The 16,079-nt window shown below is 49.9% G+C and overlaps 1 protein-coding gene across 1 annotated transcript in view; it reads left to right on the top strand.

Moving 5' to 3' along the window:
- Window positions 1-16,079, top strand: part of LOC144124957 (A disintegrin and metalloproteinase with thrombospondin motifs 7-like) — a 130,372-nt gene that overhangs the window by 39,446 nt on the left and 74,847 nt on the right. Inside the window, exon 2 of the mRNA XM_077657948.1 lies at window positions 8,992-9,380. Coding sequence (XP_077514074.1) covers window positions 8,992-9,380 — 389 coding nt within the window. The remainder of the gene's footprint in view (window positions 1-8,991; window positions 9,381-16,079) is intronic.

Raw genomic sequence — 16,079 nt, 5'->3', positions numbered from 1 at the left:
TTTGAATATCAGCGTCTTCGCGCCTTTTCCTCTCCTCTCGTCACTTTATGCACGCTGGGAGGTCGGTGCTCTTCCGCCGGCCCCACCTCCGGAGGCGCAGCTTCCTGACCCGCGGAGCTGCGCTGCTTATTGGCCGCGGCCAGGTAGCTGCCTGACGTCAGAAAGAATCTAACCAACAGCCCTCTCTCAGGAGGAGGGTGCGAGCATGAAAAAGTCGCCGGGAAGGGCTCGTCAACTTTCGCGCGTGACTGTAGGTCCTCTGCTGCGTGTAGAAGTGTGTTATTTGGCTCAGGTTTTCATGACAACGCAATGCAATGATTGAGCGAGTTGATGTGCTCTCCTCTGAAGGTGTTTCAGAGCCCTCTTTAAGAACCCAGCACTTCCACGGTAGCCGCCGCGGTGGCTCACTGGTTAGCGAGCTCGGCTACTGAGCAGAAGGACCCGGGTTCAATCCTGCTTTCTGCGACAGCCGCGTTTTGATGGAGGCGAAAAAGAAAAGGTGCCCGTGTTCTGTGCGACGTCACACCACTTAAAGGCCGCATGAGGTCGAAATTTATCCGGAGCAATCCACTACGGCTCCCCTTTCTCTCTTCCTTCGTTCTTTATTTCCCCCACAGCGGCGTGGTTTGTGTCCGCCGAGAAATGCGACAGGTACTGCGCTCTTCCTTTCCTTAATAATAATAATAATTGGTTTTGGGGGAAAGGAAATGGCGCAGTATCTGTCTCATATATCGTTGGACACCTGAACCGCGCCGTAAGGGAAGGGATAAAGGAGGGAATGAAAGAAGAGAGAAAGAAGAGGTGCCGTAGTGGAGGGCTCCGGAATAATTTCGACCACCTGGGGATGTTTAACGTGCACTGACATCGCACAGCACACGGGCGCCTTAGCGTTTTTCCTTCCTTTCCTTTAAACCAATTTTCATTGTACTTTACTAACGGAGCTGTGGACAGCCGTGCAGTGCAAAAAGTATGGTACGGTATGTGGTATAATGAATAATAATAATAATTGGTTTTTGGTGGGAAGGAAATGGCGCAGTATCTGTCTCATATATCGTTGGACACCTGAACCGCGCCGTAAGGGAAGGGTAAAGGAGGGAGTGAAAGAAGAAAGGAAGAGTGTGGTGCCGTAGTGGAGGGCTCCGGAATAATTTCGACCACCTGGGGATCTTTAACGTGCACTGACATCGCACAGCACACGGGCGCCTTAGCGTTTTTCCTCCATAAAAACGCAGCCGCCGACCAAAAGCTGGGAATGCGCTGCGAGACGCACCACAGCGGAGGGCTGCGGATTAATTTAAACCACCTTGAGTTATTTAACATGCTGCCACATCGCAGAACACGCGGGCGTGTCACGGACAGATCAGGTCTGAGCAGGGAAGCAAATAATGCATGGGAGGTGGTTGAATGGATGGCAACAACTTTTATCAGACGAAAAAAAAAAGAAATCTTCCCTTGGAAATAAAACTGAAGAAGTGTTATTTGCCCTCGCGCTCAGCAAGCAAGATTATATCTTCTCTACTGCATGCTAGTTTGTTTGGTTAGCTAAAATTAACGAACTTATAACCCCTAAAGTTACCGACAAATTTTTCAACTGAAATTTGCAGGGCATCGAGAGAAACGGCAAATACCGTCGTGTCGTATCGATATCTTCACTGCTTAAGTATCTTGTTACCATCTGACCAAAGGGCGCGAAATACGAAACGTTATTTGCAGCAGGAGCGCGTGCTTTTAGCATATCCCGCGCCTCGCAGAGCTCCCGTGCTGGCCGTTAACATGGTCTCGCCAAAGTTCGCGCAGTCGCAGTCGCTATCAGCGCGGGTGGTGGTGGTGGTGGTGACAGACTTTTATTGCCTCTAAAAGAGCACATGCAGGGAGGTATGATTGGACCGACTGTTAAGGGGCCGGCCCTCACAAACACTAGGTGGAGTCCCTAGTACGGGACCTCGGTGGCGTCGGCTGCTGCCCGGGCGCGCTCAACCAGGACCTTTCGGGCCTGTAGGTCTGATCACCGCCAAACAGGGTCGCCTCCCAGTCATCCCAGGTGGGGTTTGGTCGAGGGGGATAGCAGGGTTCGAGGGAGGGGCAGGACCACACTATGTTGTAGATGTCCGAAGACTTCTCCGCACAGTGCGGACAGCTGCCCGAGAAAGGAGGTTCGAGGTGTTTGAGAGCTGTCGGGCACAGCAAAGTATTAGTGTACAAAATTATTGTGGGACTCTAAAAATAATGAAAAACAAAGTGTCCCTGCCCGTACGACAAAGTATAACCGGCTAAGTATTAGTATACAGGCGGAGCAGAATCCGCTCCTCCGCCTTTGAGAGACCTTGCACTCCGGCTTACTGCTTGAAAGTCATTGTTTTACTTTATCAGCGCGGGTGAGTGGATGAAATCTTGTGCTCCGCTGTGTATCGCGTGCTTTAGTGTTACAAAACGCTCACAGCAGCCTATATTTGTTAAAAGCATACGTTCTTGAGACCAGAACAGTGCGTAGGCGACGCATATGTGGAAGTATTGTTATCTTACGTTCTTTTCAATAAGCATTAGTTGTGAGTCAACGCCCGGTGTCTCCTGTTCCTTTTTCCTTCGTCGTCTGCGCACTGTTCAGGTGTCAAGAATGCATGAGCTCGAACTAGCTACAATTGCCATTCATTTATAAAAACTGATGCCCAGTCGACTGCCCTCAAAGCATACAAGGCACTCTTTGCCTACTTGAGAGCGACTGGATTGAGTTACAAATTGTGACAGCGTTGTGCGTGTGTGTGTGTTATGCCTTTTTCCCCTTCTCTCTTCCTCCTTTTATCCCCCTAATCCCTCTTCACCAGTGCAGGGTAGCCAACCGGAACACCTTTCTGGTTAACATCCCTGTCTTTCCCTCCTCCTCTTTATCTATCTATCTAATGCCGTCTGTGGTTTCCTTTCACGCTCTACAACTCTAAGTGATGATTTATGGGGTTTGATGTCCCAAAGTGACACAGGCTACGAGGGACGCCATAGTGGAGGGCTTCGGGTAATTTCGACCACCTGTGGTCTTTTAACGTGCACTAACATCGCACAGTACACGGGCCTCTAGCATTTTGTCTCCATCGATATGCGACCGCCGCGGCCAGAATCGAGCCCGCGTTGCCCAGGTCAGCTGCCGAGCATCGTAATCACTGAGCCACTGCGGCGGCTTACATCTCTAAACGAAACTTTTTTTGTCCAGACGTTTCAAAGGTAATTAATTATTCTAACTAATTGTTAACATCAGTATGAAGTAATATTTGTTTCCTGCTTCTGGGGACCTTCCGGCAGTGCTGTTTCAGTTTCATTCGAGCAATGAGTTCCGGTTTCTTGTTTGTTTGCTTGTTTAAAGCTTTAGGTAACCAAACTTCCAGTAACACCAGGGACACCTCTAGTGCATCATATCAGTCTCGTGTTCAACAAAGGTGCTGTGTCAATTGTGCAGCTGTCAACGAGCAACAACATGCTTTTTATGGGGCATGGCTATTCTCCCGGCAGCAGTGAGAATTCCGCTCCCTCAATTCTCACGGCACTCGCCTCTCATTGGCTGTACATGATCACATGTTAATTGCCGGTAGAATAATATTTTTACTCTCCCCGCAGCCGTGAACATCTTTTTCCATTCTCGCGGCATGATTTCAGCGTTGGCGCAGAAGTCGACGCCGTCAGCGGAGCGCTTCGGGCTTTTCAGCTCTCGGTCCAGCCATGCATGTTGCCTCACGTACTTTACTTTTTCCGACGTAAGTGCTAATAATAATAATAATAATAATAATAATAATAATAATAATAATAATAATAATAATAATAATAATAATAATAATAATAATAATAATAATAATAATAATAAATATTATTATTATTATTATTATTATTATTATTATTATTATTATTATTATTATTATTATTATTATTATCACTTTTAGGCCTTGCGCGAAGTTTTCATCTAACCAAGAACCTGAAAACGCAGACTAGGCAAGATGAGGGCAGTCGTCACGTCACAATTCACAGCCAATGAGAGGCGAGTGCCGTGAGGATTTCAGAAACACAATTCTCACGGCTGCCGGGAGAATAGCCACCCCATTTTTTTATTGTGCGTGCAGTAAAAAATAATAAAAAAAATTTAATGCGCCATATAAAGAAAGAACGCAAACAATAGCTCTGAATACAAGAGCGGAGGTCAAACGGGTTACTATATCTGGTATATGTCGTCGCTCTATTAACCTGACACGAAGTGAACAATAGAGGGGGCGTCAGTTACTCTGACGGCTCGCTCGCTACACGCGCAGACAAACAGAGCTGATCTTGTGTTCTTCATCAGTGTCAGTTCAGAACGTGAAATGCAGTGAAGTTTTGCGTTTCATTTCTGTCGCTCTGTCGCTGGCATCGCGACTCTGTTCACACCGTCTCATTCAAACCGTGTGCAGAGCGACATCCCTCTGGCGCCCCGAGTTCGCGCGGCGTAATTTTGTTCTGTAGCCGTCGCTGCGAACGCGAACTAGCGTCGATAGAGAGTTATAGCGAAGCGTTATCATACAGCGCTACCGCCCCCTCCCTGCCAACAGCGCATGCGCAGATGGCCTTGACGGGCTTTGTGCGGGCGCTCCTGGTCCACCGAGACCGTCTGCGCATGCGCTGTTAGATGCCGGCAATAGCGGTATATGGTAACGGTATGCTAAAACTCTCTAACAACTTTCGCTCGACAGGCGCAAAAAGTGCACGGCCACTGCCCCCGGGGACAGCGCATACGTGGCGGGGCACCGATCAACAACTACTCACTCTGCGGCGTAGCGAAGGAGAAAGTTTTGAGGTGGAGGGTGGGGAGGAGGAGGGAAGGGCGCTTCTCTTTCCTGCGCTTTGTTGACAGGCCCTGGAGGTCGAGTAGGCGCAATCGCGCGCTGCGTGTTAGCGTGGTCGGTATTACACCTACGCAGCGTACTCCGCTCCCCCTGTGTCGATGCGTATGCGCTGTTTGTATGTGCTCCCGTCCTTCTCCTTCCTAGAATTTCGTCCATTTAAAAACGTCCCTCAGTTTCGGGTAGCCAACCGCACATAAGTCTTGTCACTGCCTCTGCATTTCCCTTTGCATGTTTCACCCCCCCCCCCCCATTTTTCTCATCATGCTCCCTTAGCAAAGGAAAGTAAAAAAAAAGATGCACCATTTGACTTCATGTTTCATACATAGCATCTGGTATCGCCGTTATTCGGAGGCAAAAAAAAAAATCGGGCGTCCCAGAATTCATTCAAACATGACGTCAGTGTTAGAGCACTCGCGAGTGCGGTTGTCGAGACACGCCCGCCGCGCGGTACGCAGGAATTTGCGTTGGCTTTCAATGCATTTTCTATAGAAAGTCTCGTGGGACATCGCCGTATATTTACAGGTATGGGATTCGTGGAACTGGGAATAAGGCTCACCCCCCGTTTAATTGCGCGAATCACGGTTAATTCACTTGGTAGTCATTCCTCTCTTTGGGCAAAGAGGACTAAGCGACGATTTTTGAAGTTCTCTACGCACTGCATCATCATCGTCGTCGTCATCATCAGCCTGACTGCGCCCAGTGCGGGGCAAAGGCCTCTCCCATGTCATCATCTTCATCATCTATGAGGAGAACTCTATATCAGCTCATCCTTTGTGACGTAGCATATCGAAACATTGTATTTGCCTCATTGTTTGATCTATTGCAAAATAAGCTCCCCTGCTGCGTCCGTTACCCGGACCGTGTAACGGCCTCTGTTGTGTTCTCTGTGTTCTCAGAGAACACAGAGAACCTACTATGTGTACAGAGAATGACTCTGTGTTGGCTCAGGTCCATTTCTCTTATAATCGCTTTAAGCCTGCTGTACATAAGGGTGCAGGCTGAGGTAACGTTATTTTTATTTTTAAAACCTCGCCATATACTAGTATTTCTGTTCTGTCTGTACCAGGCCGCTAACTTAAAATTGACGAAGTTACAACACTCGCCTCCTTGGTTAATGTACTGTAATGGGTTTGTATTACGCGCCGCTTACTGATTCGTTGGAAATCAGCCAGCAGGATGGATGGAAAAACTTTATTTTCGTCAGAACGCATGTGCAGACGATTCCGCGCTAGATGGCCATCAACCCATGGCTGACGGCGACCAGGGTGGTCCACTCCGCGGCCCTGGTCTGGACGACCGGGTCTGAGCTGGCCAACACGGCCTCCCACTGCTCGAGAGAAGGATCACGCATAATATGCGCCGGTGGCGGCGCTATGCTACAGCTCCATAATATGTGGCCATAGGTTCCCATTTCCTGACACCATTTTCACTCCGGCTCGTCTGCCGTCTTCGCCAGACGCATTCTTGCGCCTTCACCAACTGCTTGTCCGGGGGCTGGTAAATTCTCCGCTCAAGTCCGTAGTGGTTAGTAATGTCGTGAAAGAACACCAGCCCATCTCTCGTGGACCTCCCCGGAACGTCCGGCTCACCTGCTCGGCTGACGAAACCTCGAGCATTAATGTGAGCTGCCTCGTTTTCAGGGTTCCCAGAGTGTGCCGGTACCCAGACAATTTCCACCTCCGTAGTCCCTCGCCCCGTGGCCCAACTTAGCAATCGTGCCGCTGTGACAGATATTCTGCCCCTCGCCAAATTTCGGATGGCTGTTTCAGAGTCGCTGAAAATCAGGTCAGCTTTAGTACTAGCTATAGCTATCGCTATCGCCGCCCCCTCTGCACTTTCTGAGGAGCGGGTTTCGACTGCATGATCCAGAGGTGACCAAGCGTCCCCGCCCGTCCACCACCGCAACTGGAAATGCGTCCTTGTCCTTATACTCGGCGACATCTACGTAGACTGCCCCGTTGTACTTCCCGTACTTAGCATGTAAAGCTCTGGCTCTTGCCTTCCTGCGGTCTTCGTGATGTATCGGATGCATATTTTTGGGCAAATGTTTTTGTACAAGCCCTTGTGCATTTCTCGCTTCACCTGCATTTTCATGTTCCCGGCTGGAGCATCAACTCCAATGCCGATCCTCTCCAATATGTCCCTTCCCGCTCTCGTTTTTGAAAGTCTACTGAGTTGCATCACCAACTGCCGCATCATACTTCATTGCGACAGGCTGCGTCTGGTGAGGCTGTTCCGACGCTAATATCGGACCATTTCCTATCTGTAACTAAAGTGCCGTCGGCGTGTGGTCCTTTCATTACTCACCCGTGAATCCACGCTGGTTTCCCGGTAGTCAATCGTACGGATACATTATGAACCCAACCCGAACCGTGCATAAGAGTCTGTATCGCCCGTGGCGCGAGCATAGAGCGCACACTGAGCGAGCTTCCTCCTTCCCTCCCATTCAGGTTTGCGGGAGAGCATCGAGAAAGAGAGCGCCGCGAGAGTTGTCCCCTTCGGGTGGAGCGCATAGCGCGGCCGCTCCACGTGACGCTGCGCGTCGTTTGGAAACTCGCGTGGCACGCGGCCGTACGCTAGAGTGTAAACATTCAGGGGCCATGACGCAATCGGCCGTGACGCGGCGCCGCCGGTGCTGCTGTTTTGGGCCCGCGCGGCGTACGTGATCCGCGCTCCAGATGACACCGTGCTTGCATTTCTTTTTTTCCCTCCCTCTCTCTCTCTCTCTCTCTCGCCCCTTTCGCGCGCTTTTGGCGCTCTCCTCTGCAGGCATTGTTTGACGCCTTTGTTCTTCGAACACCGCGTGGTCTGCTGTCAGTCGTCGGCCGGCACTGGCGAACACGGCTACTACAGCTGCGGCGCTGCAACCTGAGACGCTGATGGCGTCCCACATAAACAATAACAACAGCAATAATGATATTAACAACGTGTTCCAATCATGAAGCCATGCTTTATATACGTTGTAGTGGCAAACTTTATGGGTGTAGGTCTAGTGGGTATGACGGGACAACTCTTGCACTGCTGCGATTACACCGGCGAGGCAAAGAGGTTGCGGACGTGCCCGCATGGCGCAGCGATGAGCCTCAGTAAAACTTAGCGCGAATACATTTTCGGCTCGTCAGGCCTACTTGTCAAGGAACCAGAAGTACATGTCCCGTCACGTATTCATTGAAGAAAATGTTGGCTGTAGTGGATTAAAGCTGAAATACACTTGCACGTTTCGCTAGTCGCTAGTGCGACCATCGGACAGAAACCACTACCGCCAGCTGAGCGTCCTGTCAAGCCGTGTCCAACTTATAAGTACAGCCGTAGCACATTCCTTGCTTGTGAAGTTGCTGCGCGGTGTCATGTGCCAACAGACTCGTACCTTGTTCTTTTTTTTCTGTTCCTCGCGTTCTGCAGTCTATACATGTGACTAGCCTTCAAGTTTTTTTGTCATAACGAAGATTCGCTTTATAGCACGGGGGGGGGGGGGTAAGAAATGGGGAAGATATGTGGCGCAGAGCTTGAGCATGCGATCGGCGCGCCTTCCAGAAAAAGAAAGCTAGGTGTGTCTGTAACTACTGGGTGAATGATACGGTGCTGCCTATGAGTGCAGGTGCCCACAGAATTTTATGGGACGCGGGAGCCACGAAAAAAATCTCAATTTCCTCGCTGCCTGGATGCGCGGCCCGATATAGACTGTGCCCGTCCTTCCGGAAAGCGCAGAGCACAAGCAGACCACAACCTTTAATTTATGGTTGCGTGATTACACACTCAAGAAGTCGAGACTTTTCTGCGATTCCCTTGTCGCGAAAACTTTTTTGGGCACCTCCTGTACATTGGAAAGAAAACGTAGCACGTACCACGCGAGCTTCGTCTAAACTGCACTGCAGCGTTTCATTTTCGCTGTTTTCAATAAGCAGGAGCGGTACGAACTGAAGCGAGGAAACTGGCATGCCTGCAGATAAAACGATCGACGCCAGGCGAGGTCGTTGCGGGGTGGCATGAAGTAGTTCAGTCGAAGCTCGCGTGGTATATGCTGCATGTTCTCCCGAGTGCATACGTGCAGCAGCAGCACGTGGGCACGAGTGCCGTACTTGAGCGGGCGGTGTACAGCGTGTCTCCAACGGCGGTCCCCTGCTCTGCGTTCCAGATGACCTGCCCGCGGACTCCTCGGCCGTCGTGCACCCGCAGAGGGTCACCGCGGGCGGCCGCTTCGTCAGCCACGCGGTGCACCACGAGGCCAACGTGGAGCACGCCCGCCGCCGCAGGTCGGCCGTGGGCGGGGAGCCGCGCCTGGGCAGCCTGCACGTGCGCCTGCCGCTTCCGGGCGCCGAGCCGCCGCTGTTGCTGCGCCTGGAGCCCAACGAGCGCCTGCTGGCGCCGGGATTCGTGCTCGAGCGCCGCGCGGGAAACGGGCTGTCCCCGACTCGCGTTGTGCGCAACCTGACCACCCGGCTGGACGGGGCTGGCTGCTTCTACACGGGCTCCCTGCGCGGAGGAAGGAACGGCACCTTGGCCCTGTCCACCTGCAACGGCCTGGTGGGTGTCGGCCTGCCTTTCTTTCCTGCCCGTGAATCCCAATGCTCCAGCTGGAGCGGGCTTCGTTTGCGCTGTGAGATCTGTCGCTGTGAGATCTGTATAATATATCTATAGGTGGCTTTCCATAGCACATACCCAACAATTTTGGAAAAAAAGTGTTTTTTAGCGGGAAAAAGTTTGAGTTCAAATTTTTTGTCATATATTGCAAGATTTCGCTATAACAATAAATTTTTCCGCAGATCTTCCGTCGGCATGCTTGCATTTTTGCATTGTTAATGTTTTTGATCTCCTCAAAAGCTTTCCCCGTGGGTTTTATATGCCAGTCTTAACTGCTCGATGCGAGCGACGGAAACGTTATAAAGAAAAGATTTTGCTAGATATCGGAAGAGTCGACCATTACCTTCAATATTTTGATACCAGTACCTTACAGTTTCCCAATATTCAAAATTTTTGTCCAATAATGTTGGACACGTTTCAGAGTCGTAGTAGACGTGTCATGATAAGGCACCTGGTATACTAAGGCGCATGCGTAGATGTCTCCGAGAGGACTTCGCTCACGAGCAGCAACAATTCGCGCTCTAACTTTACGGGGAAATGTGGCGCTGCGGTATACAGGAGGCTTCTGTGTGGCAGTTCATACTCTTTGGGAACAACGGGAACTACGTATATCCCCAGGTACGTGCTCTACCTATGTGAAGTTGAGTTAAAAAAAAAACCATTCTCGCTTCTCGTACTAAGCTGTTTATATAGCGCCTTATTCTCAGCGTAACGTGTACTCGTACACCATTTTCTTTCATGCAACGGCTCAAAAAAGGCTCCTTAATTGAAAAAAAAAAAACAGCAGCTGTGGTTTGTGGCAGTGTGAAGCCGTCGCCTGAACATTTCGACGTACGTTGATTTAAAGTGCGTGGGCAAATCAGTAAAACTATCCTGTCTTGTCTCTTTTGTCTTGTGTATTCGTCTTTGTGTTTCCGCTGGTACCCACTTTTTCAAGTTCAACGTGCACCAACTGGTTCAAGAGCTAACTTTTGTGGTAAAACAGTGCGACAAGGTGAGCAACTTGCGCATAAAACTGATTTATGTTGACACTTCGCATCGCCGGGATAAATGCACGTATACCTGAGCGTTGTAGCGTGATAGGGACATCAAAATAAATTAAGAACAAGCAATAATCGACACGGACGTTCGATGCCAACTCTTGCAAAATGTCAGGACGTCTTCCCTGCCAGCTTGTCATTTAACTTTGTTGGCACGAAACTGTGTAGCGAGCTGTTGGCCGGAGGCCTTTCCGCAGACTGCATGTCGCTACGGTATCCTGATCTGCCACATGGCTTTTTGCTGCCTGACCGTGTACCGCTCTAAGCAAGAGACTACAGCATGAGAACCGGGGCATCTCTTCAGAGCATCTGCCGGCAAAGGCAGATTCGGCTCGATTCACCTGTGCGTTCAACTCATTTAAAAAGAGTGCGCTTGGGACGAAATAAAGGACAAACAAGGGGTACTCCGTAACCAGAGCTCAACGAGGGCTTCAACTCCGCGCCCTTTTTTCGGCCTGTGTGGTGAAGAGCACTTGACTCTTTAGGAGCGAGTGTGCACCGGCTTGCGCAGCATAATGCTTTTGTTGCCTGTCGCAGCGGGACTAGTACGTCACCAGAGTACTCTTTTACGACTCATCCGTAAATGTACAACGCATGAAAGGCTCTTGCAGAACGGATGGGGCGTTTTTTTTTCCTTCGAAGCGCGGGCTCTCAGCGTTGACCCTTTCAAGTGTCATGAGCAAGAGCGGCTCTTGCAACAACTTCCTAGTTCAAAAACGGCCAAGCGCAACTCCGCTCTCGTCCGCGCATGTTCCCTGCATTCTTCGGCTTCGTTGGAGAGATTAGCTTATCTGCCTATTTTGCGACACAGGGCACTCACGAAGCTGAGCACGCGTTCTTGCTTCGAAATAGCGTTTCCAACTATGTTTATCTGACTCAACTGCTCCTCCCTATACCCCGATTCCTGCGCTACTTTATTATTTTTTGTCTGACTTGAAATATTAGCAAACCTTTCTTTGGGGGCTCTTGAATGTCCAGTAGAACTAATGTGGCTTTCCGCAGCTTTTAAGTATAACTGTATAGTTATACAAGCTTTGAAGCAGATTTCGTGGAAATTGCCGTTTTTCTGAGCGGCGGCAGCTATAGCGGGCGCTTATATACAAGATGTCTTAGCCTTGACAAGAGCGTGTCCTAAGATCGCTTGCGCCTGCGGTACACATTGTGAAATGCATTGCCTGGAACGCCCTGCCATTTTTGGGTCGCTAGTGCATGATGATTTTTTTTTTTTGTGTGATACTCCGCGACGTTCGTCTGCGTAACCGCGCTGCTCTAAGGAACGGATTTGTTGGTCGTTTTTGGAGGGTGTTTTTTGGAAAATGGAGGGGAGGGTATGATTTGAATCATTTATTCCTTTGACTTTATTTTTGTCGGAAAAATTGGTTTCCGCATGGATTTTATATGCCAAATTTCTCGCTTGAGAAAGCTGCCCCCTCCCCCCCCTCTCCCTAAAGTGCGCCCCCCTCTGCGGTTGTAAAATTCGACACCGAAAGCTCTGTTTCCTCGAAGAGAGTTGAGAACGACAAAAGAAGCCTTTGTATAATATGGTGTGTGGTGTTAAACGTCCCAGAGTGACCCATGGGTTATTTACGAAAGACGCCGTAGCGTAGGGTTTCGGATTAGTTCTTTAACGTGCACTGACATAGCACAGTATACGTGCGTCTTGCATTTCGCCTTCACGGAAATGCTGCTACCTCGAGCCAAAAAGTCTTCAACTCCACAGTTGACTTTTAATACCGCCAGGAGCTCTCTGAGTATTATTGCACGCCACAGCGTCAAAAACAAATAAATTAGAGGTCATCAATTGCATTGATGCGAAGGAGATGCGATAGCATTCTTGTTTCACTCGACAAACTATTCCGGTCCTGATTCCATTATAATTATTGAAATGAATTGAAGAAAGTTTATTTCCAGACATACAGGAAATGAGCCTCGGGCGAAACGGTACGACGGTAGCTTGAGAGATTGTGGAGGCATGGTATAGGCAGAGCAGCAGAATATGTAGAGAATGAAATTATGTAGTACGGAAAACAGCAAAAACAGAACAAATACTTGCGCTCGTGAAACAAGCAAATTAGAATGAAGACAGTAATTGACTGTCAACGATTGTCAAGCAGTACGCAGGCAACGTGGCTGAACCTAAAAAATAGTGAGTACTCATGACAATGGTCACATGGGCAAAGAACAGCAAGACTGGGTGGCATTGATGAAACATAACTTAAGGTCCTTAATGGAGGCGATAAAGATGATCGGGATGTTTATGCTATGATGATTTAGTGTGTATAGTAAAACGAAACGAAGACTCTGGTTTCCGTATAACGTCCTTGTTCCGGGAACATTATGATTCTATTCCACTTCTGAGTCCATTGTCTTTCACTCGACAATCTACTCCGCTTCTGATTTTATTCCAATTCCGACCACGCAAAATGTGTCACACTGTTAGATCACGGCGAGTCTTCATACCACTACCGGCGCAGTAGCGCAGCTGTTAAGCGGTACGCCACTACACTAACAGATGATCACTGGTAGATGGCTGTTTCAAACACAGCCACCGGTGGGGCTTCTGAGACCCGGCTTGTTCTTCTCGAAAAAAGCGAGAAAGAATAGATCCTGTAATCCTCATTTTTGCACACGTTGTTTTTCAGGAGGTTGTATATCTTGCTTGCTGTTGTCCGAGACATTTTCTTCTGAATCATTTTCGTTTTTACCGAGTCATTGTTCGCCCGGCGTCTGTCTCCTCTCCCCTGCAAGTTGAGAGGGAGATGGTTGACAAGTGACAGATGGTGAGAGGCAAAACCCCTCTAAATGTCACCTCATCAACATCAACATCAAACATCAACACGTGGAGGCATCACGCACACCGGAAGACACCGCCGACGGACAGTTATAGCCTTCATAGCCCTCCTAATGCTATCGCGTTAAAAGTGCGCCAGAACTTTATCTCCTTTCTCCACGACTCTCTCGCGGACTCACTTTTCTCAGTCTCGTGCTAGGAAATCAGTCACTGGCCATCATATTATTTTCGCCGACACAACAGAAGCCGTGCGGAGCGACGAAAGACGCAGACGCATAGCGAAGTATCGAAAGAAAGAAGCCTCGGAAATGCACGACGTAGAAATGCTCTGTGCCCATTGTGATGGCCAGCCAGCCAGTCTCAGCCGAGGGCTCCTGTCGTGTTGTGTGTGGAGAGAGCCAGGAGCAAAAAAAGAGAAAAAGAAAGGACCAGCGACGAAAGAAAGCAGGAAGGAGGACAACATCTCGGCGCTTGCCTTCTCATTTCGTCTTCATTCTATATTGATCGGCGCCCGTTCCTTCTATATATATGTATATACACGTCTTCTTCGTTATTTATTGTTTCACGCTTTAGCGCGACAGCGTTAAGGCTCCTCTTCTGCAGAAAATCCGGCGCCAGCGTTGTCGGCGTTGTGAGCGAAAAAGTAGCGGGTCTACCTGCCACCTAGGATACGTGACATTATGACGTCATCACAACCTGCCTACTGCAATGGCAGGTGGCAACCTGTTCACTGGATTATTAGCCAAACTGCCCACCGTGGCAGGTGGCAGATTAAATTAATCATTGGTCGCGAGAGGTTACCCACCCGAGAAGCGCAACCAGGGTCTCACATGCCCCTCCAGTGGCCGGGGCAGTGGCGCGTCACTCAACCATTGGACCACTTCGCCAGGAGTTGTACGAGGACACCCCGCGATAAATGAATGCATAGAATGATGGATTACGCATATATGGGCATCTAGGCAGTACCTAGGCGAAGTGATACGCAAGGAGGACCCCAGGCCGCTGAAGGGGGCCATTAACTCTTTCGCTTTATAGCCTTAAGGCATAGCTTAAGTGTACCCTCAAGTTTTTACTCTTGGACCATGTAACACCAACTGATGGTGCAGTGTATTCGTCCTTTTCATTACTAGGAAAATTGTGTTAAAAGATCGAGCTGTGAGTGGGCATTGATCAACTCATAGGAGTGTTGTCATCCTCAGATGAAAAATTGCCCATGCCTAATATCGGTAATTGGCCAGGACTCGCGCGACGCTCAGGGGTACCTTATATGTACTAATTACATGATTACAAATAATGGATTAAAAGCAGAATCCCTTATCGAAGTAAATAGCGATTTGATTTTTGTGCAAGTATATGAGCGGTCGAATGAGGCCACAGCGGTTTCCTGGCAGGGAATAAAACAGAAGGTTTCGAAAAAGAATGGATCCGTGGCCCATGAAGCGTAAACGAAATAAGAAATGGAGAAACTTTTAATCATCGAGGGAGTCGTCTCGATTCTCGAAATGTACTTTTGTATTTCCGCGTCCAAAGGAAAGCTCCAGAGGAAAGCATAGGAGTGCATGCATGAATGACGACCAGTATAACGTTTCGTCGCCGTCTCGTCTCCGGCATGCGTGAGCTCGGCTACCACGCTATAGCGGGGACGTCTCTCGGTGCCCTTGCACTTTGTCCGGCCCGGTGTCGCTTCCGGGTAACGGGGCACGAAGTGCGTCGGTGAAAGGGTAGGGGGGGGGGGGGGGTGAAACGCGCGATCGAGCGATAGCCCCCTATCGAGACAACAAGACGACGAGCGGCCGGCGTTGTCCGAGCGGCCTTGAGCGGCGTTTAGCCGTGAAAACAGAGCACCCCGGCGACGCGTCGGCACCGCTCGCACTAGACCCCTCTTCACGTGGAGGGAGGCGCGTTGTTTTGGCATCGGTGCCGACGATCGCCCGGCCGATCGTTCGGTCGGGTGACGCGTATACGCGGAAGCCGCGTCGTTGAGTAACAGCTACTGCGCCGCCGGCCGACCGTCCGAGTAGCGCCACTATTCCCTTTATTTTTTCTTCCGTACCTGCCGGCGTTTCACCTTTATCGTCGTCGCAATCCTTCCGCCTTTCGCCTCAGTGGAGAGTGATTGCGATCCGCGGGAAAGAGGTCTTCCGCGCATGCCCCTATACGGCGGTGTCTTTACTGTTATGCAAACTGCGCGCGTCTGGTCCGTCATACATACTTGCTGGCTGTGAACCACTTTCCGCTTTCTATTTGATTATTTATTTTTATTTCTGCTCATTCCTGTCTGGCATCGTCGCGGAGCTATATCTCGCGGAATCTCCCGTACTCATTAACGGAGCTTGGAAATGGCACCCGGAAACACAGACGTTGACAGCGCGGTGGAGTCCGTTGCTTTGTTGCGCTGTGATAGGTTGGGCCAGGACCCATATCTCCAGTGCGCGCACGGGTGCGGAGGAAAGCCCGTTGAGTTATGCACTACATTTGTGAAGAACGCGGTTCTCGAATCGTGAGTGGTCGAAGTGGCGTCGAGAATAGGGGCGTTTTTAGAATCGGGAGGCCCTGTCGTTTAGGGGCATAGGGGAATAGCACGGGGCCAGAGCGCATGCGCACTGGCCCCACTATTCCGCTATCTCCCTAAGCGATAGGGTCCCCCTGTCATAAAACTTCGCAATATTTTGACACAGCACCGTCTTGCCAGGCTTAGAGAGGGAGGGAGAGAAAGGCAGACGGCCGTGAGCTTTTGCTCTCAATTTTTTGGCTTTTTACAAGTTTTTATTTATTTTTTCGTTCTGTTAAGACCGTGTTTTGGCGCGACTG

This window comes from Amblyomma americanum, chromosome 3 (genome assembly GCF_052857255.1).
Source record: "Amblyomma americanum isolate KBUSLIRL-KWMA chromosome 3, ASM5285725v1, whole genome shotgun sequence".
NCBI lineage: Eukaryota > Metazoa > Arthropoda > Arachnida > Ixodida > Ixodidae > Amblyomma > Amblyomma americanum.
This window is presented reverse-complemented; position numbering and strand designations above follow the sequence as displayed.